The sequence below is a fragment of the Lipophrys pholis genome (assembly GCF_963383615.2).
Source record: "Lipophrys pholis genome assembly, chromosome: 14".
NCBI classification, from domain to species: domain Eukaryota; kingdom Metazoa; phylum Chordata; class Actinopteri; order Blenniiformes; family Blenniidae; genus Lipophrys; species Lipophrys pholis.
The window spans coordinates 15,754,504-15,781,382 of record NC_137633.1 but is presented as its reverse complement, the minus strand read 5'-3'; the positions used below and the strand labels follow the sequence as shown (position 1 = coordinate 15,781,382).

General features: G+C 42.5%; 2 protein-coding genes across 5 annotated transcripts; both read left to right on the top strand.

The window, feature by feature from the left end:
- Nucleotides 1–717: 717 nt before the first annotated feature.
- olig4 (oligodendrocyte transcription factor 4) lies at nucleotides 718–1,488 on the top strand (the record flags this gene model as incomplete). Its single annotated transcript, XM_080480696.1, has 1 exon — nucleotides 718–1,488. The coding sequence occupies one exon, from the start codon at nucleotides 718–720 to the stop codon at nucleotides 1,486–1,488; it is 771 nt and encodes a 256-aa protein (XP_080336822.1).
- Nucleotides 1,489–7,142: 5,654 nt separating this feature from the next.
- bsdc1 (BSD domain containing 1) lies at nucleotides 7,143–15,454 on the top strand. 4 transcript variants are annotated; one of them, XM_080480412.1, is made up of 12 exons: nucleotides 7,143–7,356; nucleotides 7,903–7,957; nucleotides 10,205–10,321; nucleotides 10,406–10,573; nucleotides 10,816–10,870; nucleotides 11,177–11,292; nucleotides 11,377–11,445; nucleotides 12,162–12,243; nucleotides 12,324–12,815; nucleotides 13,003–13,106; nucleotides 13,884–13,955; nucleotides 15,405–15,452. In XM_080480412.1, the coding sequence occupies exons 1-11, from the start codon at nucleotides 7,346–7,348 to the stop codon at nucleotides 13,911–13,913; spliced, it is 1,299 nt and encodes a 432-aa protein (XP_080336538.1). In that variant the 5' UTR covers nucleotides 7,143–7,345; the 3' UTR covers nucleotides 13,914–13,955; nucleotides 15,405–15,452. The 4 variants fall into 4 exon arrangements, with proteins under 4 accessions (XP_080336538.1, XP_080336537.1, XP_080336536.1 ...); XM_080480410.1 differs by having other exon boundaries at nucleotides 7,323–7,790; nucleotides 15,405–15,454; XM_080480411.1 differs by lacking the exon at nucleotides 15,405–15,452 and having other exon boundaries at nucleotides 13,884–14,170.
- The last annotated feature ends 11,425 nt before the right edge of the window (nucleotides 15,455–26,879 follow it).

Sequence of the window (26,879 nt, the reverse complement as noted above, 5' to 3'; positions counted from 1 at the left end):
CATACCTTTCCCCAAAGTGTCTCATGGATACCATATGTAAATAAGGCCTCGAAGGCATCATCTATCTGCTGTATTGGAGGAGAGCAATAAAACAGCCGAGACTGGAAACTCTTTGAAGCTTCACGGTCTCACTTTCACTCTATTTTGAATGTCAATATACAGTGGGGAAAAAATGTTATTGGAAAGATCAAACTTCAACTTCTCAGCATATGGATCTAGTTTTTTCTCCACCCATACACTGTGATGAAAGTTTTAACAGTCCTAGTTAACTCCCGGCATAAAGCTTAACACAACATGTTTGGGTTAATGTGTAGGGGGTGTCCATCAGCGATGGGGGAGTTAAATGTGGGTGTGGGAAGTTGAAGTGGGGGCTGCAGGAAGGAGGTGTGAGAGGGGGGTGAAAGTGTGTCCCTTCTGCAATTGGCTGTGGCCCTAAGTGTCTCATTATGCAGCTTATTGTTCCTTTGTTGTGTCTGTCGTATAAATACTCCCCCGTGGGCCCACGGGGTGACAGTTTAGACACACTCACTCCTGTGGGCAGACAGATCTGTTTTGATCGTCTGCTTGAACAGAAAAAACTTTCAGCAAACTCCACAAGCTCAGAAAACAAGAAGAGATTGAAGAATTCAAGTCCTAAACTGAAGCGCAAAGAGTTACTGCTGGTGTTTTCGGATCATTTTCTCCATTTTTCTTGTTTTTTTTTCTGCTTTTATCAGAATGGATTCCGACACCGGGTCCAACTGCAGCCGCTCTTCCTCACCGGATCTGGTGGTGGATGACTCTGCTGGGAGCTTCTTCTCCAACAAGATGTTCCAGCGATACTGCCAAGAGACCAGGTCAGACAGCGACGCCGGCCAAGACAGGATGGATCACTGTGGCGGGGAGGCCGGTAAGATCAAGGGCAGGTCCGAGCTCAGCAAAGATGAGATGCAAGACATGAGGCTGAAGGTCAACAGCAGGGAGAGAAAACGGATGCACGACCTCAACCAGGCCATGGACGGCCTGAGGGAGGTCATGCCGTACGCTCACGGACCGTCAGTGCGCAAGCTCTCCAAGATCTCCACTTTGCTGTTGGCTCGCAACTACATTCTCATGCTGTCCAGCTCTTTGGAGGAGATGAAGAAGCTGGTTGGGGACGTATATGGAGGCAATGCTGCGGTACAGAACCGCACCACTGCCCACCCTGCAATTGCCCCGACAGCTGCCCATCTTCCACTCCATCCTCTGGCCCAGTCCCTCCACCAGCTAGTGGGCAGCACTGCTTCCACTCTTCAGCATCACTCGTCCCCTTCCTCAGTCCCGGCGCCGCACTCTCCTCCGTCCGCCAGCTTCCTAGGCTTTCACGCTCCGGTGCAGGGCCTCCTGAAGGACCCCCTTCATCTGACCAGCTCCTACAGGCACTTCCCCGGCATGCCCTGCCCATGCACACTGTGCCAGCCACTGCCCACCACCACCTCCACATTACACAGCCTGTCTATGAACAAGTGAGCAGTCCTCTCTGAGTAGTGATCTGCTTGGATCAGCCCAAAAGACTGATGACAGAATTGATAAATGAATGGTTGATGCCAGATTTTGTACAAATTGTGCATATTTTGTTTCATAGAAAGTGCTGCTATTTTTTATCAATTGTTTCTTTTGCATCAAATATACAGAAGTATTGTAAATGTACTCAGGTGTTTATCAGAGAAGCAAAACCTGTAATTTATCTGATATCCAATGAAACAGTGTCAATTGGAACCACTGTGTGCTTTTGTGCCGGATTTCTATTTTCCTAAATTAAAATTTGGTTTGAATAATATTTGCTCTGTGCTTTTTTAAATTGTGATTTTACTTTATTTTTGTGGATGTCTGGTGGCAACAAGTTAGATTTACACACATATGTGCCGCAATAATTCTTATTTTAGTAACCCACTTGGGATAGATATTCAAATTTCTTTAACTAAACAGAAGGGGTTGTATGGGCGCAGGATGAAAAAATAAATATTTAGTAAATGGTGTCATTGGTTGCTAACCAGCTTGGGAGGAAAAGAGGGACAGAAGGGCGAGACAATACGCCAACACAGAAGCTTAATGTGGTGTTTCTGAGCCAGGGGACCATCCATCTTCACCTCAACAGGGTGTAGGAGATGAAAGGACAACACAGGCGCCAGGACGGCGCGTCACTTTTTTGTCTGACACAAGCAAGGGACATAGCCATGTCCTCAGCTCTATGCCAGCCATTTGTCACTGTCTCATAAGAACATGGGTATAGGCAGACAAAGGGCATGTAATGCAGTCGGTCTTTGAGAAGGTTGCTTTTAATGCACTAAAGGTCAGATTTTTTGTTGGTTCTGTCCTCACACTATCCCAGCAAACTTGGTTGCATTAAAAGTCAAGCAAGACCTGATGCTTCGGCCATTTCCTCAAAAAACCCACAAAGTGATATGTACACTATACACCCGCACTGATCACCATGAACATGATTCAGTCAAACAACACAACAATGGCCGGCCTTCACTTAGCAACAAATCAAGCGTGTAAAATACATGCTTATCCTCCCACGGCTGACAGATGAGCTTGAGATCAGGAGAAAAATGAAGAGATGTAACTCATTCACACCCACCTCCCCTCTCACCCCATCCTCCTCCCTCTGAGAGCCCTGAATAGGTTTGAACAATAGCCATGCGTGGGACACAAAGGCCGAGGGAGTCCAAGCTCTCGTGCCTGTGACACAGACCCCCTCCATTCAATCTACATTTCATCATGGTAACAAGCGCTGTCGGGCCAAAAGGCATGACACCCTCGCTCACCACAAAGGCGGTTAGCTCTAATATATGAGGCTATTGACACTGTAAAGAGCCCCTGTCAGTGCTGGGGGATTGTCAGCTGTGGGACGTCTCAGTGGGGGGAGGCAGCTGCCAGCCAAACCAAGCAGCGGAGCTTCTGTCGTGGGGACTGGCGCCACGGCGTCACCTGGTCCCCAGTCCCTTGACACAGAGACCCCCAGTCCTCCCAGAAGGGCAGCACTCCCTCCTTTTATTGGGGCACAGGTGGGAATGGGAAGCAGAACACATTGTGGAGATTAGTGGGGATCTGCCTCCTTTTTGCTCTAGGTAGATAATTAGAGACACTGACTTGTGCAAAGCTGGTGTTTCCTGATCGGCACCAGATGGTGTTAACCCACAGTGTGGCATCAGCAGTCTGGAGAGGGTGTGCGTGTGGGTCTGACGGCTGCGGTGTGTAATGGATATGCTTCTTAAATCATACAATATGGGCATGTCCTCTGTGTCCCATTATGGTTAGCCACTGCTGTCATCACCACACTCTTCAGCATACGCCAACCAGCAGTGGCAGCACTGGTTTTAGTCATAATGTTGTGCACAATTAAACACAGTGATACATTTCAACCAAGGAGGAACAAGTAACTCAATGCTGATTAGCGACAAGTCAGTGACCTGCAATGCAAAACCTAACCTAAAAGTTTTTTCCGAATTTTGTGTGTAACAGAATGTATGATACTTGTATTTTTTCAGTAGTTCATCTAACTCGTGTAATAAAGGCTTCATATGTGCTTATCTGTAAACAACTCAACTTTCGGAAAACCCTTTCCGTAAATAATCAAGCCTGTAAAACTCTTACTCTGAAATTAATCAACTTTTTGAAAGTTCTTTCTCAATGGTTCTCACCATGCAAGCTGAAAAAAAGGAATTTGAACTTTAAGCTCTTGCTGCACATTTTGTGATGATGTTGGACTATAAAGGATGCCTGTGTAAACATTGCACAAATAAGATGCAATATCCCTGATAAAGTAACCTGACTAGCTGAAAAGGATGAACTGATTCAACAAGGTGCTGAAGTAGCTTTCGTTTCTATGTTAACACAGATATACATATGAATCCAATGTTGCAGTGTCACTCCTTGGAATCAAATGTACGCTTATGTTTCAACGTCTGGTTCAAATAATTGGGTTCACCTGAAAATAACTTATTGATTAAACTGGAATAATCAAGTAAAACTATTTTGTCCAACTAACTTAGGTGACGTTTGCACAACAATTTGTCAAGTTAAAATGCATATTTGTTTCAGTAGAGTTTCGCGTTGACAAGGCAACATTTCGAAAATAATGTCTTCTTACACAGAAACGCTAGAAACACTGAAAACTATGTGGCTAGCATGCCCGGCCATAAGACGACACTTTTGGTTGTTTTTGTAATGAATCTACACAATTACAAATGTTACAAATTTTAAAACTACAAATAATATGACATTTGTTTTGACAGACGACAAAGTTGGATTGTTATTATGGCGACTCTCAAATGTAAAACTGTCAAGTTCCAGGAGAATATAGACATGGAGTCATGACACTATGGAGGCTGCCATGTTTGTTATTGTTTATCAACCCACGCATGAGCAGAAGACTATTTACTAAGGTCATGTTGCACATGCGAAGTAACAAGATTTCAGAAAGGTAACATTTTCTCTCGTTTATAATTCTAGAGTGTTATACTATAACAAATCCAGCATTGTTTTTAACCATGACAAAACTAAGGATTTATTGGTGATATAGTTCTTACACAACAATACACATTTTATTGATAATTGCAGTATAATTATAATGAAGACGAATTAAATGACATATTAAGCACAAATGAATTAGATAACTGTAACAGGTATGACAGTAAGGAACTTCAGTACCTGACCAGCCCACACAAAAAATATATATAATGTGAACCATCAACCAATAATTGATACTTAGCAAAAACCTCTAGATCTCTGTGCATCTCAGCTTTATTGGCTTTTAAAATCTATTCGGTTGGTATATTTTGTCAGAACTGCAGGTGTGATGAAAATATTCCAGCAGAAGAGGGAATGCACTGATCAGAGAGAAAGGTTGAGACTTCCCCCTCTTTTGCTGATGGCATATGGCTGCAGTAAATTGACATTTAAGTACGTTAAAATTGTTTTGATAAGTAAAACTGACATTCTTCCCTAATTGCAAAATCACCTAAAAATCATATTTAAAACTGACAAGAAGAATTGATGTATTGAGAGCAATTCTCATAATGAATATTCTCACTTAAAATTTACTAACCTCATTGTTTTTGTGCACAAATTAAACAAGAATCTTGAAGGTCAAAGACAGAATTGTCATAAAGAGCACAGGGGACTCAGTGATGATTACACCCCCCCAGCCTTTGTGTTTGAGATGTCCAGACTCATGTAGACAGATGGATAAGTTAACTGCTTCAGATACTGATCAATAGAGAAGTGCTTATTCCAACTTGGCTCAACCCAACCTGCATTGACAGAGTTAATTAGGGGCCTGAAAGACCCAATTAACGGGATTGAGGGGCTGGACAGGGGAGGCATATTGGAGCACATACGCACACATTGTGCAGCGTCTGGATAAGGAGGAACTTCAATTAAGAGAGAACACACTTCCACAGGCTTGTTGCCTGTTCTTCCCCATTTTGTACTCAGTGAAGCCTTCACCCCATCCCACCCCACACCCCCTCCCTCCCATTTCCACTCAGAATACTGATGAGAGGGGAAAGCACAGCTGCTGGGGGTCAGCGTGCATATGCAATACGGCGTGCACATACGCTCCCATGCACGTCCACAGATGTACAGAGAGAAGGAGATTGATGAGGGGACCCAGGCTGGAATTGCTAAATGCTGATTAGTCAACATAATGGCTCAGGGAGGAACACTTTGGTGCAGATACATTTGTTTGGTTTCATACACAGTTTATTGGTTAAATTAGTTTTAATCAAAAGAAAATGATTAGCATCTGCTTTAGTTGTTAGTGTCTCCCCGCAAAGCTTTGGCCTACAATCTGGTGTCTCTAATGCACACAGTAATGTTCCCTCTATACACAAACAAAATGTTATCTACAAAGTGCACTGCACACAGATTAAATTAAAGCTGTTAGAACAAACACAGACAAGAGGAAAGTCAGATTATCAGCTACACCTACAAACACAAATACCTACATAACATTGAATGCAGTCTGAATATTCCAATACAACATTAAATACATCTGAATAATAATAAAAACACATCAATATATACAAAGGTTAGAGAAGGTTCCTGAATATTAAGAGGCTATGGAAAAGGACAAGGCAGGAGAATACCTGCAAAGGTTATAAAGACGATAAAGATCATTGATCTTTATCAGGACAACAGCAACATATAGTCGCATTTGGGAATTAGAAGGCAAGTTCAAAGTGTGTGGCTGTGCTTGAATGAAAATTGATTAAAAGATGTACAATGATCCTAAAACACGGGAAACATGGGGTTAATTTAAAAAAATGTAGTCCTATGCCACGACTGGCAAAAAGTGAGAACTGTGAGGTAAAAGTTTAAATCAGTTCATACTAAATACAGAAAAATTAATTGATTTGGTAAATAAATAAAGCTGTGCCTCTCTTCCTTTGTTGAACAATTATTTGAACATTTTCAGGAAGACTAAGATGTGATTTGTGTGCATCACAGACGGTGAAAAATCGTTTGTTTGCTGGGATTTGGCTCTATGGCAAAATGCAACAGTAAGAAGGATAAAGCTGTAAGGATTAAAGACAAAATGAAATGTAGATTAGTATATCCACTCATCTATCTTCTCTTTTGTTTATTCCTAATGCACTGGAAACAGAGACAGTCACCCTAAAAAATAATCTGCAGTATGTCTTACTTGTTAAGGCCTGCACATGTTGCTTATATATTTCTCACTGTTTTTTTAGATTATTCTTCTGAGATAGAGAATGCGTGTTTTACAAGAAGCTGTGTCGCGTAATGGAGTTTAGACGCCTGTATTTCACCTTTTTGATTGCAGAGACGTTGAAGGTAAACAAACAAGCGCTCAGTCTGGGGTTTCAGATAAACTGATTCTCCAGTTAACCAGTGACCAACTTCCGTTACCGTCCATTGTTGTCGTTGCTGCTTTTAAGAGCAGATGTTAAAAACACGACTGAAATTCGAAGCTGTCCGGTCGAACACCGTTTCACCAAATTTGCAACGATAAATTGTGAGTCTTATTTTGACAACTGCTATTACTAGCAGTGACGACGAACGCTAAAGGAAGTTGGTCACCAGCCAACAGGAAAACCAGTTACTCCGAAACACCAGTTCCACATTAAGCGCGCTTATTTTCAGTTTGGTCCTCTGTGGCCACCGTAGATAGTGCTATATAAGTGAAATGTATGTTAGTTAAAATAATAATCATTAAAAAAATAAAATAAAATGAATGCATATAGGCAAATGTCAGCCAGAATAGGGACTTCCATGAGTCAGTAAATCGTAGTTATGAAGCATCATGTGTGCAACGGGGTCAGAGTTCAGTCTGTACTGATGATGTCATCGTCTGAAGATGGCTGAAGGGTGAGAATTCACAGCGAATTTGTTTTATTTTTACACCTTGATGCCACCAGGAGCACTGGCACTGTGCAGGGATTGAGTTTTTCGCTGTGTCGCGTATACAAAGAGAGTTCGTGTGGTTGCTTTGCTGGAGCTTTGAGCCCTGCAGCCTCCGGAATCTGTCCAGGAAGTGGGTTTGTTTACCAAAACAGAGGCACGCTAGCGTTAGCATAGCCTGGTTAGCTCCTGTGTGGCGCTGTTTACATCGCGCAGAAGACGTTCACCTGGATCCACCGAGCTGTTTTCATTCTCCATTTATACACGGAGCATTTATGCTCGGCTTGACACGTCGCGATCGTGTCTTGTTTCGACTCTTTATCTCCCTCCGCGGGGTTAGCTGACTCGTCCCCTCGCTGTGTGAGCTCGCTGGACACCTTGAAAATGTCCGATTACTGTCAGTAAGTCCCGATCATCAGCCAGGATCGGGCTGTGTGAATGTGCACGGTTTCTTTTTTGTTTTCTGGTGTAAGTGCGGCTGTTAATGCTTTATTATTGTGTGTGTGATCACAGAGAAGGCTGGTGGGGAGGCTGGCTTCAGCAGAGCTTCCAGGCCGTCAAAGACAAGGTAAACCACCCAGTCAGCACCTCCTTAAACACACACTCGGGATGACTTTGTTCTGGCTGGTTTATTCTTCATAATCTCAGCTATGCTCTACTTCTACATGCTCTGTTTTGGGCGTTTTGGGTTCATGTTTACCTCTGTCATTGCAAAGTGGCTGTGCAGCATGGTTGGATTAAATGCCCACGCACATTCCAAACTGTTTGAAGAAAACAGGCAAACCAAAGCACGTCTTGCATGAACAAATCACTAAGCTCTGGGAATATGCATCCAGAATCAACAGGTATTAAGCTTTTATGATCACAGAACAGGTATGGGGTGGAGACTCTTGAATGTGTCATGCATGTCACAATACTAGAACTTCTGTAATTTTAGTGGTCTTTTTAATACTAAATGGAATCAATTTAAAACATGTTTATGCTTATATTTGACACCACAAAGCTGCTGCCAAAAAGGTTGTCCGCATGTACAGTGGCATATTTTGCACATAACGAAAACAGTCTTTGAGCTGTCACACATTTCTTAAACAGATCCAGCTGTCAAACTGGATCTGGCTCAGGACTGAGGCTATTTTAGGGAGCCTGTCCTAAATATTTGTGCATGTCAAGTAAAACCACAATAAGATACTTTCTAGAATCTGGAGCAAACCTGAAGCTTGTACTACGAAGCAAGATTAACATCTGTTATCTGGATCGACTTACCCAGACATTTGCAAGTCCTTGATAAACAGCACTACGACGCAGGTTATCAACTCGGTAATTGAACCCAGGGTTTTCTCCATCATTCTCATCAGTGTGCATTCACATAAAAGCAACGGCGTTTGCAGTGTCTGACCAATCGCATACACGGAGAAATCCTGCATCGCAGCTTCGTTTATGATGGAGGAGCAGAAAGATGTTCGACAAACATGAGAAGAATTCAAACACATCATCCAGTCAAAAAAACAAAGCTGTTGGCACAGCAAAAGCCAGGAAAGAATGCTGGCAGAAAATTGCTGACTCAACATGTAACTTTGTGAGATTGTACAATATTGATTCATCTTACGACTGACGGCACTGTTGATCACTCAATTTCACTTTATTACGACACAAACACACAGTTTTCAGGCACAGCTTCATCACTGCTCTTCCAAACAGTTTATATTTTACATTGAGTTCTTTTGAGACCCCCGCCCCGTGTGAGCGGGTTCTGTGGTGAAAGAGTGATTCCTCACCGTGACGGCACGAGTAGTTGAACTTCCATAAATTCATGTTCTGCAGTTATGCCACGTGTGACGATTAACCTCAATATTACCTTCGCCAACCAAAGTTTGGCGACCAATGAGGTGAAGTGACCAACAGAGTTGGCTGAGAAGGTTATGCGTTTGTCTGCACGTATTGATTTATTGATTTATTGATATGTATGCATTTTATTAACTTTTTGCAAAAACTACTCACCCGAATTGCATGAAATCTTCAGGGATGATTTGTCATCATCCAACGACCAATCGATTAGATTGTGGGACTTTAACGCCTAACCCTTTTCAAATAAATCCCCCAAAATTGCAAAGAAATTTCACATACAAAGTGGATGAGAGAGATACCTCAAGGACGAGATCAAAGGAGATGGCGGCTATCATGCTAGCGATGCTAACTTGTTTCCGCAAACAAATGTGGCGTTGGCGAAGCTATGGGTTCTACCGAGTGACCGTTCTAGGTTTGTCTGAAAACCCTTTCTCTCTTCGGCGCTCTTCTCACGATGCGCACAGCAACGTCAACAGGATCTTGTAAGAGAGAATGGGCAGATCTCTTTTCAAGAGATCTGATTGATCAGTAGGAGGACCTTTTATACTCGATATCTTATCCCGAACATAACCTGCTCTAGAGCAAGTTATGGTGATTTACCCCAATAGGAAGTGTTCCAGCGTCGTAGTATGGAAAACCCTGGGTATATCCTGAAGGTACCTGGATAAGAGAAAATCCTGCTTCAGAGTACAAACGTCAGGGAAACTTCTCAATACTTCAACTTGAAGGGTTTGATTTTGTATGGTTATTGCAGTGCGTTTCGCCTCACTGTGATGTTTTGGTTAATCAGAAATAGAAGATGGTGTCCCGGGCCTTTCTTTGATGCAATCAATGAGGCTCCAGGGACAAAAGATTATGAACAACCACTTCATGACCTCGTTATTCCTTCAGCGATGGGGCACGCCTGTTTTCTGAACAACATAAATCTATATTTTGATTTTGACCACGTGATTTATTCTCTTTCTCACAGTCATCTGAGGCCATAGAGTTCATAAAACGGGACCTGAATGAGTTCTCCACTGTGGTACAACATGACACAGCCTGTTCGATCGTTGCTACAGCGAACGCTGTCAAAAACAAACTCGCTGTAAGTTGCAGTTTTCAGTTATGATGAATGTGTCCTCAATAAGGACCGAATGCATCCTTACTGTGGGCTTGCTCCGCTTTGCAGGCCGAGGGTTCATCAGAGACCACAGAGAAGGTGAAAAAGAGCCTGTCAAGTTTCTTGGGGGTGATCACGGACACACTCGCTCCACCACCTGATAAAACCATCGACTGTGATGTCATCACGCTGGTGGCAACACCGGCAGGGACCACAGAAGTTTACGACAGTTCCAAGGTGGGTTTCAAACAGCGGAGACACGAGACACTGTCCTGGATTTTTCTGTGTGAAGCAGACGATTCCCCTTCTCCTCTTGTACAGTACTTTAATCTGCTTGTTCTTTGACATTTGTGAAATATTAAGTCAAGTGTTTGCTCAGAGTAGAATTGGTTTGTTTTCTCCTAAGTGGAAGGCTGCGAACACATGATGTGCATGTGAAGCCAACACAGCCACTGATAACCGTTGTTTTTTTCCTGCAGGCACGTTTGTACAGTTTACAAGCTGATCCGGCGACGTACTGCAACGAGCCTGATGGTGAGACGGCACACAGTGACGCTTATTGTTGGTTTCTGTGAGAGTAAACAGTTTAACAGACGGACTGTGGTAGTTTTGATGTAACAACACATTTTTAAATGCTTCTGGCCTTTTTATTTTTTAATGACCTGCACACAATCAATGAAATCGATCTCCACAGCATTTATTTTAGTAGTTTCAAGAGCATCACCAGAAGTAGCTTCATGTCAGTTGTTAAAATACATATTGTGAAGATTCTACAGTGAATCAAGGTAACTATAAGAGTTTGTTGAGAAGATGAGTGTTCATATTATTCTTTTCTTGCAGGACCCCCCGAGCAATTTGACAACTGGCTGTCCTGTTTCAGTCTGGAAGAGAAGCAAGGAGAAATCTCAGAGCTTTTAATCAGCAGTCCTTCTATACGGGCCCTTTACAGCAAAATGGTAACAAATCATCTGACGGATTGTTGTCTGCTGTTTCACTTTGACATAAAAAATAAACCTAGTATATACTTATTTTGTGAACAGGTGCCAGCAGCTGTAGTTCACTCAGAATTCTGGCAAAGGTATTTCTACAAAGTCTTCCAGTTGGATCAGGTAATTGTGCTTTTTAAATCATTTACTATATTTTAAAGTGAAAACTACAGAGTTGTTTCGCGTTGGTTCAATATGTTGGGTTTGGTGCCATCTGCTGGCCAGTTTTGGAATTTTATAATTTACGCAGCACAGGCACAAAGCAGAATTTAGTTTCGCACCCAGGGCCTTTCTGTGTGGAGTTTGCTGTTCTCCCCGTGTGTGTGTGTCCTTGAAATTACACACTAGATCAAACTTATACATAGGAGAATTGAGTGTGTGTATTATTGACTAAATGTATCTATTATTGACTAAACAAAAAAGTCTTTGATGAGAGAAAACTGAAAATGTATGTCAGAACAAACCGCATGATTGAATAAAAACATCACACAATTTATTTAAAAGGTGTGAATTTTAAATGTAATTCTACAAAAGTGCTCATTGATTCTTCACCTTTATCATATTATATATTAAACGAATTGTCAGATATGTGTTCATTGACTTTCAATGGTAAAACAAAGAGAAATGAATACCGTAATGTTTTGTATTGTACAATAACAGGGTGAATTCACCAAACACACTGATCTCTTGCAGTATGTAAATAGTGTTTAACGATTCTCTCACTCTGCGGTTGTCTTTTGTTCAATCAAACTGTGGAGTGGTTCTCCTTGTGCTCTCTCTCTAAAATATCTACACGACTGTTTAAAAAAAAAAACTTCCTGGTTGTTCCTGGCGTTTAGGAGGAGGCGAGGAGAGTGGCTCTGAAGCAGAGGGCTGAGCAGACGAACGTGGAGACCCTCGGCTGGGAGGAGGAAGAAGAAGGTGGGCTGGTGTCAGTGTAACGTGATTACTGTTGAACTTTACTCCGATATCTCACACAGTCTCTCTGCTGTTACTGGCAGATGACTTCCTCGGCGCTGCGTCACCATCATCTCAACTCAACTTCACGCCTCCGCTGGACGACAGCCCCACGCCCCAGCTCCCCGCCACTTCGACGGCCTCCATGAGGGAGACCCTCCTGAGCCCCGGGCTGTCCCCCGGCGAGGAGCGCGACGCCACGCTCTCGATCAGCAGCGACAGCGTCAGCCTGCCCACGCAGGTGGAGGTGCGGCCCAGGGCCGGCGCCGTGGAGCTGGCAACGAAACTGACGGAAGCCAGCTTGGAGGACGTTGCGGACACGACGCGAGACGAGAAGACGCCCGGGAAGAGTGACTCGCCTCCTAAAGTTCAAGTGGACGCTGGAGCTCAGGCCGAGGCTGCCGTTGACGGCGCGTCGACGCGAGTCCCCGCCTCCAAACCCGAGCACGCAAAGGAGGAGGGGCCACAGGACCTGAGAGTGTTTGAGCTGAACTCTGACAGCGGGAAGTCCACGCCCTCCAACAACGGCAAGAAAGGTACAATATCCCCCGGAGATTTTCATTTCCCACTTAGATTCTCACCGTTCTTCTGCCGGGTCGCGAGGAGAAATTGAAACAGGATTAAGTTCAGCGACGTGGCCGCGAAATTTTCCACTTAACAGGCTTTAGAGGAAGCGGCAGAGTGAAGGTCACAGAAAGTTTCAGGTTGTCTTTGTGCCTCCAGGGTCCAGCACAGACGTGAGCGAGGACTGGGAGAAGGACTTCGACCTGGACATGACCGAGGAAGAGGTTCAGCTGGCACTCTCCAAGATCGAAGGTTCTGGAGAGGTCGGTGTCGATCACTTCTGCAACTGAATGTGTAACTAAAACTAGACTTTTTGGACGCCTTTGTTCATTGACATCCATAACAAGACCTGAAAACTTGGTTTTACAAAGTATCACCAACAATATTGTGCAAGTTGTGAGCCTCTTCAGGTCTCAAAGGAGTCGAACCAGGACAGTTTAACTTTGGTTGTAGCAGAAATGTTGTCCATCATCCAGGTGACTTCATCACTTTTCTGCAATAGAAATCACTTCTGGTTGTGAAATCTGTCCAAAAAGTTCATCAAATGATGGTTTGAAATACTTCAAGTGATTCATTTCTCGCCATCTCTTTTCTAGCAAATGTAGTTAAATAGCAGCCGAATCAGAGATTTCTTTTTCAGAAGTGTTCAGGAAGGAGCTTATGAAAACTGGCTGCATTTCAAAAGAAGAAAATAAATTACCTGATGCTTTGGGATCTGTTTCAGATTCTGGTTTAGGCCCCAAAACACTGAAGAATGTGGCTGTCAAAGCTGTAATTAATGTGTATTTAATGACGTTCAGCAGCCTGATAAATAAGTCTTGCCAAGCGAAGCACCACTTTGACAGATTATATATTCATTTGTTGTATAAAATGATTAGATTCTGATAACGATAATTACTGGTAGTTTGTGTAAAGATGCACAAAACTCATTTTGATTTTGTTTGAATTCAGTCTAGAGTAAATAAAGATTACAGTTATAGAGTCTCCATAGAGCAACTTGACCTGACTAACTTTCTTCCCTTCTTTGTCATTTCCACCAGCTGGATGAAGACTGGGAGAACTGGGAATGAGAGCTGCCGCCACACAAACTCGGCTTCGCCCGTTTAAAAAAAGTAAAGGAAAAAAAAAAAAGCTAGTTCTCAGCAAACGACCCATGCCTAACGTGTTTTAACTCTTTGTCCACACTGTCGCCATGTCATGACCTGTCAGTAAGGGATTTCTGTCCGGCAAGTTTGGACCACAGCGGTGAACCTGTCGCAGGTTAAAAAAACAAGGAAGAAAAAAAAAAAAAAAAACAACCACGGGGGAAAGACCAAGGCAATAAGAATTCAACTTTGATTAGCAATGAGAAGAGCTGCAACTCCGATTTCTTGGAGTAACTTCTTCTTACTTAGCGAGAATGAGACACTAGTTTAGGACAGGCTGTAGGAATTCTGACCGTAAAGCTTTGAGGACTCACGAGTCGGAACGGGGGAAGGTTTCACTGCAGCAGCGGAGGAGGAGCTGATTTCTTCTTCTTTTCTCCTTTTGCCATTAATCGCATCGTGTACGTTGCGAGTGTATTTTTTTCTTTTTCTTTTTTAAGTTGACGACTTTGAGGCGGGCTGCGAAATTAGCCATAAACTCTAATGCTGCTTGTCACCTTTCTGAGACGAAATACTTTGAAAGTGATCTCCGTTTCTTTTGTGTGTTTTTTTTAAATGATGTTCAATTCTGCCTGTTACCTTTCTTTCTCTGTCTCTTTCTCATTATTATGCAAGTGAATCCCCCAAAAAAATGAGAGAGAAGAAAAAAAAAAAGTATCTCGGCCTTCTTTCACAAAGCACTTTTCATCTCGGATTCACTCCCAACTGTAGATAAATGGCCTTGTAAAGCACATGGCAGTGTGATGGCGTTCTCCAAATGTTTCTTTGTTACACTGTCTGAAAACCAACCAGCCAACGTTTCCTCGTCACTCCTCTCTCCCCGTCTCTCTTTTCGTCATATCCTGTGATTTAATTTAAACCCATGAGCTCGTCGCAGGCTGATCCTTGGCTGTATTAAAACTCATTTTAATGTCTTGATACGAAGTTTTTCGCTTGAATTTGAGGGTAGCATCTCTTCTTATTTCACCTCTGATGACGGAAGTGTGACATTTGCGTCTGCCGGCTCATGATCGTAACGAATGGCTCCGCAGGCAGCGTGCCAAGTAGACCGACGAGCAGCGGCTTCCTCCGATTTCCTTTTTCCATCGTCTGCAAAGTATCTGAGACAAATAAAGCCTAGAGGTGTAATATTTATACTAAAACTAAATGCTTGAATATTGTATTATGTGCTTCTTCTTTTGTTTTGTTTTTTCCAATTGCATGTCAGTGCAATAACATCGTGCAGGACATCGTGCAGATGGTATGTTTTCTTTTGGGCGGGGGGGGAAACAGGCTTTGGCTGCTTTTGTCAGGTTCTGACGATGTTTTGCATGTCAATGATTCTCTCGGCTGTGTTCGGATCGGAGCTGTTCTACGCGTCTGTTTTCAGAGCTGTCACACTAGTTTTTTTGTTTTTGTTTTTTTTTTTCCTGCCAGGGCTTACACTATCTTTTTCAAATGGACATTATTAAAAGAATTCATGGCAGAAGTGGAGTTTTGTGTGGTACCTTTGCAAACACGCGCGTGAAAAGAACACCTGAGTTAGATTGAAATCATCACTCATGTTGAAACTCTCACCTGAGATACACTCTTCAACAAAGACTTTGTAAAAATCACATGTTGGTTGACTTTAAGAGCAAAAAACAAACATTTTCAGACCCAAATTGAATTCGCTAATAGATGACGACAGAAGCTGCTGCAGACTTCATCCTTAGTTTTGTAACTTTCACAATTTATTATCGCGAATGAAATTAATGTGCCAGTGAAACAAGAAGTGTTGACTTAAGTTCTTTTTTTCACTTAGTATGTTTTTCATTGTTACAGGATAGATGATGGAAAAATAGGTGCATTGTACCACTGGAGCTGCTCACTAACTGAACTAAGAAACCAGATGTTGAAAAGGACAATCTAGGTAAGGGGATATATTAAGGTTGACAGTGGAAAATAAAGAAGTCTTATTCACCCTTTAGCGAGGAAAAAGTTTAATTCTAATTATTAAAAATGTCAGATTTAATTTCAATCTCCTCTCTGGATGTGCTGCTGCTCTGCGCTCTTGCAGCTGAGTCTTAGTGGGATTTATACAGAGTGACAGTCACAGTCTGTGTAAGTAATTTCATTCGTACTTAAACTCTGAAACTCTCTTCATTGGTATTTTTCACGTGAATATTTTACAGCTGGTGCGGCTATAATAGTAAGCGATGGCAGTTTATGAATCTTTCTGCCACCAGGTGGCGCAGTAGCTCCATGCAGACGGTCAAGATCGCAACCTGCCACTCCTTTTCTCTCAGCTGCAGCATCATCAGACATTAGCCTCATGTTTCCTCCACACGCCCATCACTCACATATTGGCTGGTAAAAAATTTTTTTTTTCATTTTTATTGGGTTATTTTTCCTCTCCTCACGCAGACTCTCACTTGTGTTGCCCTCGCTGAACTCCCCCAAGGAGGAGGAGGGGAGGGAAAATCAATGAGGGAGGAGGGGAGTTGGTGATGGTGGCATCAGGCGGCCTAATGTAGGTCACAGAGGGAGGGACACCTGTGCAGCCGGCTGCCTCTGCAACATGGATGCTGCTTGTAAAAGATGGCTCCTGTGTGTTTGTGTGTGTGTGTGTGTGTGTGTGTGTGTGTGTGTGTGTGTGTGTGTGTGTGTGTGTGTGTGTGTGTGTGTGTGTGTGTGTGTGTGTGTGTGTGTGTGTGTGTGCGTGTGTTTCATTCACTCTCTTATTCACACAACATTGCCTGCAAAGACAAGGTGGGGGGGGGGGGGGGTTGCCAAGATGAATCAGACAAAAAGATGCACAGGCGTCAGTGAAGACTAAAAGCATCCGCACAGAGGAAACAATCAGAAACACTTCCGATTTCCACAACTTAAGATGAATACACAGGACCTTGAGTCTCGGTCTGCCGCTGGTGTGATGGCGGAAATAATAATGAAGGATCAGCCAAGTCCATGGAAAGAAATTTCTTATTAGGGAAGGGAGGGGGCGACAATAAAAAATTCTCAAGGGCAGTTTTTGAGAAGGTTCACCAATAGATCATGATGAAGGCTGCTAATCTATATAATTTTATAGCTTTTAAATTGCACTACTTTGTGTATATCACAGGCACAAGTGCTCCATCATTTAAATAGACACAGTTCCTCAAATGATGGCTAATTTGATGTTTTTCCAAAGAGGTGGGGGCGTGCTCGACTTTGTTCCTTTGTTCAGAAGAGGCCAGATTCACAAGCCATTCAATTGTTGACCTGCTTATCTGTTCAAAGACAGCTCTTATATTAAAACTCACCCCCGGAGCAGTAATGGATTTAACACATGCTGCTCTAACTGAACCCCCAAATAACACAGACCCCGTATACATTACATTCTTTCTTACTCTGTTCCCACTCGGAGGCCTTAGTCAGCAGAAAGGCTGTAAAGGAATTTCCTGTTGAAGCCCACCGCTCCCTGTGCCTGGCAGCATGTGTGTGTGTGTGTGTGTGTGTGTGTGTGTGTGTGTGTGTGTGTGTGTGTGTGTGTGTGTGTGTGTGTGTGTGTGTGTGTGTGTGTGTGTGTGTGTGTGTGTGTGTGTGTGTGTGTGTGTGTGTGTGTGTGTGTGTGTGTGCTTTACATTACTGCTGCCTCTCACCGATGTCCTGTACAGACCTTTGGACAGACGTTGAGGGAGGTAGGAGGTGGAGGGAGGATGCCAATCGGACTGGGGAGAGAAATACTTCCCTCCTGAGGATCTCTGCAGCTCCATGGTAATCCATCCTTGACTGAGGGCTTCCTGCCACTCGTTGCTTCCCTGAGTCCACATGCTGGTGTGGATCCCAACCAAATCACACACATACACAGACCTCTAGTATGTCACAAACACGCATACAAAAAAGAAAATTCACACAGAAAGAAAGAGAGGGAGTCAGGGTGAGGTCATTGTCTTGAGAGCGCACATTATTCTGGACACCCTAAAGGGAGAAACCCTGTAACCCCTTCTGCCTTTCACTGCGCACAAAAGACTCCCTTTGAGGGAGGAGGCAGCCATGGAATGTGTTACCAGGGTTTTCTATAACGACTGGCCTCCAAATTCACACCCATTTTGTGTGTGTGTGTGTGCGTGTGTGTGTGCGTGTGTGCGTGTGTGTGTGCGTGTGCGTGTGTGTGTGTCACCAAGGGGTCTTCGTAACACTCTTTTGTCCATCGTTCAGGTCCAACAAGTTTCACCTACAAAGTCTGAGCTGCATAAAATGCAAATCGGATGACGTAAGAATCATAACAACCTTACAAATAAAGAAATTACACAAAACAACATATCAGGTGTTCAATGTGCAGATGTTTGATCAAATTTGAAGTGTGTTTATATTTCGGTAACACAGCTCGTGTGCATGTTCTCTCCACTTATGTGAAAATAAGACAGTTCGTACAAACGTCACTGGACCAATAGTCCACGGGTGTCAAGCATGAACCAAGAACTGGCCCACAGTGTGCTCTGTAAAGTAGAAGAATAACAACAGGGAAACTGATTGCAATTCTTCAGTGAAATTAAATATATTTGGTTAAATTCTCCATGATGGTTCACACTGTTTTAGTAAGAGTACAGCTCATAAAGTAACACTACAACTTCTATCTGAACAGCAAATATCAAAAATGATTATCATAAGTCTGCTTTAAATGTGAACATCTTCAAGATGTGCTCATACCTCTTTGAGCTGACACTGAGAGAAAACCTGTGAATTGTTTTTAAGAAAAAAGTGTTATTGTACTTTATTGGTTATTATATGCTTTGTTTCTTCTCAACTGAGCTCAAACTGGGCTACCTGACCTAAAATTCTGACAATGCAATCAGATGGAAGCGTTTACGTGACACTGTTTTGATCAAAATGGCATTTAATTGGATTATTCATGGTTCATGTAGGAGAGTATTCTGAAAAGACAATATCTACCCTAAGTATTGATCCGAAGTATCTAAATATTAGAAGAACTCCTGCAGCAGTGCTCGCCTATATAGCATCTTGATAGCTGCCTTTTAACTGAGTGCTGATCACGAGATTAATGGTTCATTTATTTTTTTGCCCAGAGGACTTGACATGCATCATTTCCATGAAAAAAAAGGGAGAAGTTAAAGGCACCACAGGACGATTATTTAATTCACTTCACTTCATCTTAAAAGAGCTCTGAGAAACAAGCTTCAGCTTTTTGTTTATGTGGAAAAGTTTTAATAAACCGCAGTTATTTCCAACAAACATTCATGGCTATTTTTGTTTGTGGTTGAAAGCCTGAAGGTCACAAATATCCAAATATCATTTGTCAGTAGGGACGGTGGGATTTACCTCCTCCCCCTGTCAATAGATCCTTCCTTTTGCTAAATTCTCACACACAGTGATTAAAGCTGCTTCACCGGCAGACTGAATGAAACGCATCAACTAAAATGTATTTCAGAATCTAAGTAAAACAGGGCGGATCTGCTGTTTTATCTCACATTAGAATACGAGCAGTTGGGATCCACAGGTAATGAAAAGCATTAACCTTAGACCAGTCACACTGTTGGTTTTACAGCTCATTTCATGATTGCGATTTAGCTCCATTACTTTTACTTTACATTTAGTCATAAAAATGTGTGTTTTAATGAAATAAAACAAGTAAATATTGTCTTTTGACGTTTTGCCAAAGTTCACCTTGATTTACTATTACTGTTACTGCTCACAAGAGAACTCACCTCAGATTTCTTGACATTTTATGCTGAGTCATGGCAGTGAACTCAAAAATGATGGCAGGGCGATTGCTTTTTGGGAATAACAAAACCTTTCCCAGTTTTATTTCTACTATTGCAACTTTATTTTGATATGTTGCACTCAATTTGATAGAGGGACAATGTGATTTGAACAATATTTGCACGTTAGTATGTACATTTTACACAACTTTCCTGGAAGTGCGACTGTAAAATTGTGTGTACGTGCAGCAGATACAAGTTTCAGTTGTCACACCCCCATCAGAGAGGAACTGACATCTTTGTGTGAACAACTTATCCGACATTGTTTCTTCTCAGCTGCAATGAGAGAAAACGGAGCCACCAGGCAGGGTTGATGCATCGCTGCGTCTTGTTGGAGGTGTGTGGGGGGGGGGGGGGGGAGAAAAAAACATCTAAAGGACTCTTGAGATGCCTCTGGATTTTTCCATGACAAACCATCGCCTTTCCCAATGTCGAGTGGTGGGAACTGGCCACTTTGTTTGTACGAAGCGGTGTCTGGGAGGAATGCGGGGTTTAGTCCGGGAGGGGAAGGGCTGGGGGAAAGTATGATAACTCCCACTCCATTCAGATTTATGGTGAAGACAGAGGGGCTCCTCTGGATGCATGTCAGGGGACTAGTAGAAGCCGCCCCTCTGCTGCCTGCCTGCCAAAGCAAATGTTTAGTTGAACAACCCCTGGCTATTCTTCTCGCTCGTTCTCTTCTCTGTGTCTCTCTCGCCCATCATATGGGAAAGTCAGCGGCGGTTTTCTCTTGTGAAGCTTGTACACTGGTCATACGTGCGCGGCGGCGAGTACGAAGCCCGATTACAGAGGCAGACTCGGACCGTCGTGATGACTGATTCTGAGAAATGTGTGGAGTCTGCAGAGGTCGGGGCACATCGTCTTTACCACGAAAAGGGTTAAGTTTTAAGAAGTTTCACCTTCTAAAAGGCATTTAACTTGTGAAGGTGATTTTCTTTTTCGCCTCCATTAACTGCTTGACATTTGGGGAAATGAGCTCCTTAGCTTTCTTGCAATTGAATTAGATGAGCACACTGACACTCGGCTCTTTTCCGCATTAAAGACATCAAGCTGTAGTCAGTTAGCTCGGTGTCGCGTAAAAGCCGCGATCAAAAGTCTGAGAGTTTGTCCAGAAGTCACAAAACATTAACAGTTGCATCGTTCGGGAGCAGGTTTCACACAGTTAACCTCTTTCATGCCCACAAATTGACGTTTTCACTCGATTTCTCCACAAAGAACAAACCACCAATACTGCTTCTGGGTTTTTACAAAATCAGTGTTGAGTGAATTCCTCAGACAAGAAAATGGGACAAACGTGAGGTCACTGTGGCCTTAACCTTTGACCTGTGAATACCAAAGACAAACTTGAATAACTCACCACAAGGCAGCAACAGGATGAATGATGTTTTGGCAAACATTCGTGGAAAATTTGAAAAAAAAAAAATAAATCACTAAAGATAATCCTCAGATTTGAATCGATAGATTAAAACAAATCCACATTAAACTGGATGAACAACCTAGAAATTAATTTAAACTTGGTGCCTGTAGTCAAACAGGATAAGAAAATGTTGAGTGAATTGTGGAGCTGCCTCCATCACTCAGACCCGGGTCACTTTCCACTACATGTCATCTCACTCCCCGCAGTGTAAAATATCTTTGATGGAGGTGACACAGTGGTGTAGTGGTTAGCACGCTCACCTTACAAGGAGATTGTTTGGTTTCCGGGGTCATTCTCTGTGGAGTTTTTCTTTTCCCTCAGTCGGTTCAATACAGTTAGTTTATTACAATTCAAAAACTTTCTTCTCAACTTTATGCTGGCTCGTCTGTACGTCTGAATAGAGACCAGCCACCATTGATTATTGGACAAGTATCGGACAATTGTTATCGTATTTTTACAAAGAAATATCTTTGCAATATAGAGGGATGGTTTCTGATCAGCCTTATTCTGAATCGAGTCCAATTTCACATCATTTCGCTCTTGTTGGGAGAATTGATCATGTCTTTACTGCCCATGATGAAATAATGTTGCATCTGTATCTATATACTGAAAGTAGCTGAATTATTGTCCAAGTCAATTCACATTTATGAATACATACTGTCATTAAGGTAACTGTGTTTCGACAAATTGGTATTATAAGGCCCGGTGACAGGCTACTCTAGTAAATATCTCGGCAAACACCTGCAATAAATCGTTTCTGTTGTTTTTTAAATTTCTCTTTTCTTTTAGAAATATATCATATTTCTAACAAACTCCAAACTCAGTAACTTGGTATGACACATGAACCAAACCTCCATGTTTTAAAATTCGGGATGCTTTCATCTTTAATTTAGCACCTTCACATCCATGAATTCAATTCAACCCCTCTTTTTAAGTTTGAATAACCTGAGCTGGCTAATTAATTCATTACTGATGGAGGGTCGACATTGTTTGGATTGCTGAAGTATTGAGACGTGTCATTCGATCCAACAGGTTGAAGGGATGTTTAGCTTTGTTTGGCAGATTCCTGGATTTGTGTGATGTATGAGTCATTTCACAAAGGGGGAAGACTTTTCGAAAAGTTTTCGGAACTCCTCAAAAACCCACCTGTTCCCTCCGATCAGCTCCACAACAACACTCAACCCTCAGTCTGTGTCTCACCTGCCCTCGCTCTCCAAACACAGCCACTCTGAATGTCCCCTCCTTTCAATACTTTCCCATTCATTCATTCATTCATTCATTCATTCATTCATTCATTCATTCATTCATTCATTCATTCATTCATTCATTCATGTTCCAGGATGCCGTTCTCGCCCCTCGTCCCCCTTTGCTCATCCATGCCAGGTCTAATCGGAGGACCACACACTCACATCTCCTCTGTTCTCTATAATTAATTGAAGGTGAGAGTGTTTTTGTGGTGGAGGAGAGTCGAAGCAGATTCGTGTTTGACGGTCTGCTTCCACACAAATGAGACTGTCAGAACTTCACGGCAGTCTCCATTATTCTGCGAATAAAAAGCGACGCCGGCCCGGCTCTTAAATAAATCTTTCTTGTAAATCGCAGCATCCAGGAGGGAAACCATTGCGGAATATTCCTTGGAGACGAGGCAGAGTGTTTAGAGAAGACTTCAGTTGTATTTTGTTAAATTGTTGAATATAGGGAAAGCAGCCATTGTCTAGACATGGACGAGATTCCCTTTGCCACTGCTTTTTCTTAAGTCATGCCTTTATTTAGCAAAACTATGAGTGAGGCACATAACTTACTGTAAACTGGTTACCAGAAAATGTATTCTTGTCTGGAAACACAAAATGCTGATTGCATTTTGTGTTGTTTCTTTGTGTGTGAAGCATAAACAAATCAAAAAGTCGATGTAACAAATCAAAACCTAAAATCTACACACATGTTAGCAAATGATCATTTCTGGTTCATAAAGAGGATTTCTGTCATTCTTTAGTTATTCTTTTTCATGTTTTATTAGATTTGTTTGTAGATAAGGTAAGCATGCGAAGCATATTTGCTAACTAAAACATGCATTTATTGGTGAAATATCTTTTTTTCCCAACAAAATTATGTTCGTTTACAAGCTAAAAACTATGTAGTTTTAATGTAGGGTCACTAGTGGATGCTGTTGGTTGTTTTTGTAATGAAACCACACACATGCTATAAACATTGAGAGTACACAATATTCATATGGACTGATGACCAAGTTGGATTTCTAATCTGTGTGACTCTCAACTATAAAACTATGAAGTCCCAGGAGAACATGAACAGGGAGTCCTGACACTCTGGAGGGAAACATTATTTCCAGTGGCTCCAAGCACCGTTGTCGTGTAAAGATGGCCTCAAACCGTTAATCAATCCAGAGTAGAAACAAGTATTTACAGTTGTGCTAAACCAGCCAGCTCATCACTTTCCTCTTTCATACTACAAAAAATAAACTGATTGACGCCTCTCATGTCTGCGTGCTGATATGAAGCTAAAGTCCAACAAAAAGACAAATACAAAAAAATGTTTTTCTCCAAAATTAATAACTGCTTACAATTATTTGAAATAGATAAAACAGCAATATTGTTATAAACACTTATACCAGATCAGCAATAAATCTGACTGAGCTAATAATTTGTCCAAGCAGCAGTTGCAGTAACAGCAGTTTGTAAAAAAAGTAATAACTGTGTCTGCCTTGCTGTCTTATTCCCACAGCCATAGGGCATATCTGTACAGTGAGTTCCTGTCCCGGAGGCAGAGAAATAACTGCACCACAACAAAAACACATAAATCTTAAGGTGCCTGATGAACTGACATAGTAACATCAACAATTGCCACGTGTGTTCGTGCTTTGAAGTTTACAGAAAGAAAAAAAAAAGTGTTTTACAGGTGTCTGGCACTTCATTAACATTTGCTTGAGGCAAATATGTTCTTAAACACCTTTGTTAGAACAAAGTCTGGCTGAAACGGTATCTTTCCCGAGGCGAGTATTTGATATTGTTGTGCTAACACGTGTACAGGAGGGAATCCAAGACGTGTGTGTGTCGGTGTGGGGATTGTAGGACAACTTGTCCACAAAACTGCAACCCCGGACAGCTTGTCCACAGACAGCACCCTCAGAGGACAACTCGTCCACGGATGAGATTTCAGGATTTTTTTGTGAGAATAAATCCTGTGCAATGTACTTTTCCATATAATTTGAATTGATATTTTATATATTTTTCATATATCCAATATATGTCAAAATATATTTAGTATAATATCATATGGCTTTGATGACCCCCCCGGAACCTCGGCACTGCCATGTGCTGCACGTTCCAGCTCACTAATGACTGTATCAGTCATATTTTGATCATGTTTATCATGTAACGTCACTACTGCATGAGCCCCGCAGCTCCTTAACATGTCGAAAGGGGTTTTTGTGTCAAATATACTTAATAATCCTTCCAAATGTGTCAGATATACTTTAAAATCCAATCCTTCAAATCAATAATGTTGAAAGATATAGTCGTGGACAATGTGTCCGGAATCACATGGACAAGTTGTCTGGGGTTGCAGTTTTGTGGACGAGTGGTCCCTTCACCCTGTGTGAAGTGAGAGAAAACACAACGGGCCTGTTATATAGCAACCTCGGGTAATCCTAATCCTCGCCTGCTTTTGTGCCCAGTGTCACCCTCAGTGCTGAAAGTCATCTCGAGGTCTGGCTTTAGCCTTGGCAAATGAAAGCAAGGTGAAGGGACAGTCATCCTCCACACAATTGATGCTGCATGGCCTCGGGGAACCCGCTGATTTCAACACTGTGGCTGCCGGCAACCCCTGGAGAACTCTCCTCCTCCTCCTCCTCCACCGTCGCAATCCAGGGGATCCGATTGACATCGAAAGAGTGCCATCTGCCCCTCGACAAGATTACACAGTGCACTGGGCCAAGAAATCCTCCAGCACAGCAGATTAAATATGAAATATAGGGCAGGAATAGTTGCGCTGCAGCGTGGCTAGATTTTGTTGTGCCATCTCTCCTCTTCATGTTTGTCCTACTAAAAGACTTTACTTTCCCCAAGTTGGGATTTGCAATTTTCTTTGTTTGTCCGACTCAGTCATTCATTTTTGTGTGCGTTTGTGCGTGTTCGTGTGTAAGGGACTGTGGTTAATGCTATGAGAATTTTAACAAGCTCGTCATCCCCTTTCCACCTTTGTGTTGTTATTTTAGCCGGTGGTTTATTTGAATAATGGCGGCTGAGAGAGAGCGAGAGAGAAATGCAGAAAAAGAGAGCAAATCAGCTGAAAACTGAGAGCGAGCAAAGACAACAAAGACTTCGTCAGAAAACGGTTACTATAGAAACTGTGCCTTTCTATTCTCTCCGCTGGTCTATTTGGAGTCGCACGTCTTTGAATAGCAGTGGGTACAAATTAGCACCACCCACCCGCGCGTTGTATTCGGCATCTTTACGAGTGAGGCCTTAAAGTTATAATGCAAGTTCCGTTAATGTCAGGACCTCCTCTCTTTACCAATGTCTATCTCCATTAGCAGGATAAACAAAAACAACAAAAAAAGCCTCATTATGAATCACTATGAAGATTCTAATCAAGGCCCTTTTTTGCAAGAAGCGCAAAGAGCCATCGACATTACTCGTTTGCAAAGGATTCCAAAGCCCAGTTTTGTGTTTCTCCTCCTTGTTGTGTGAATGAAAGTCCTCGTCAGACTGTGAATGTGCCAGTACTACGACGAGGGGGAGTGGGGTGGGGGAGGGTTGGGGGGGTCATCTCTTGGCTGCTTCAGAAAGAGCTTTCTTCACTATGTTGAAACAATCCAGACGCACACAACCATAACCCTCACAGCCACAGCTCTTCATCTTCCACACATGGCTGCGATCGGAGCTGTGTGTGTGTGTGCGTGCGTGTGTGTGTGTGTGCGTGCGTGTGTGTGTGCGTGCGTGTGTGTGTGCGTGTGTGCGTCTGCTTCACCTCAGTTAATGTCTCATGCCTGGTGTGTGAGCGTGTCTCATTTGCTCATGTTTTCAACGCCAATACATTGCATCACTCGATGCCAAAGTTTATTCGAGCAAGAGCTTTTATTTGACTTTTTTCCTTCACGCCGGCCGCCCTCAATGTGGTTTTCTGTCAAAGGCCTACATTGATGTGGCTCATCTGGATTTTTCTTTTACATCTTATTATTTTTCCAACACATGCTTTTTTTTTTTTCCCCCAGTTTCAGCATGTTCTACATCACAGTGTTGCTCTCTTTTCACACCCCTCTCCTGACTCTCTCTCCACCTTTTGCCTCATTACTTCTGGACGCCAAGATATTTTCGCTGACTGTCCATTGGTTGATTGCTCACCACGAACTCATGTGGCACAATTGAATCACTTCTGCTTATTGAGGAAGCACTCACTGCTGAGGCATCTGGGGAATGCTCTTTTTAACCAGCCAATTGCAGCCAAAACATCTATGATCCCAGCACACAAAGAGATCCTTCTACATTGCCCTCTTTGCCCCGGAGGCAGCTCAGCGAACGCTGGCTTTTTCTTCATTCTTGGTTGAGATCGACCCATATATATACATGAGTGGCCAGCTGATGTGTTATGTTTGAAATTATGTATATGTATATTTCTAAATGAAGATACATTTCTACTCATTGGGTGATATACCTCAAGTGTTGTTTTGTATTGTTTTGGTTTAAATCAGGCTGTTTGCTCCGACTTTTTCTTTTTCCCAAACAATACAGGGTG

What these genes read in the sequence shown, in the direction of transcription:
- bsdc1 (XM_080480410.1), top strand. An exon ending in TCCAGGCCGTCAAAGACAAG is followed by an intron (nt 7,958 to 10,204) that starts GTAAACCACCCA and finishes TCTTTCTCACAG; the next exon opens with TCATCTGAGGCCATAGAGTT. An exon ending in AAGTCTTCCAGTTGGATCAG is followed by an intron (nt 11,446 to 12,161) that starts GTAATTGTGCTT and finishes CCTGGCGTTTAG; the next exon opens with GAGGAGGCGAGGAGAGTGGC.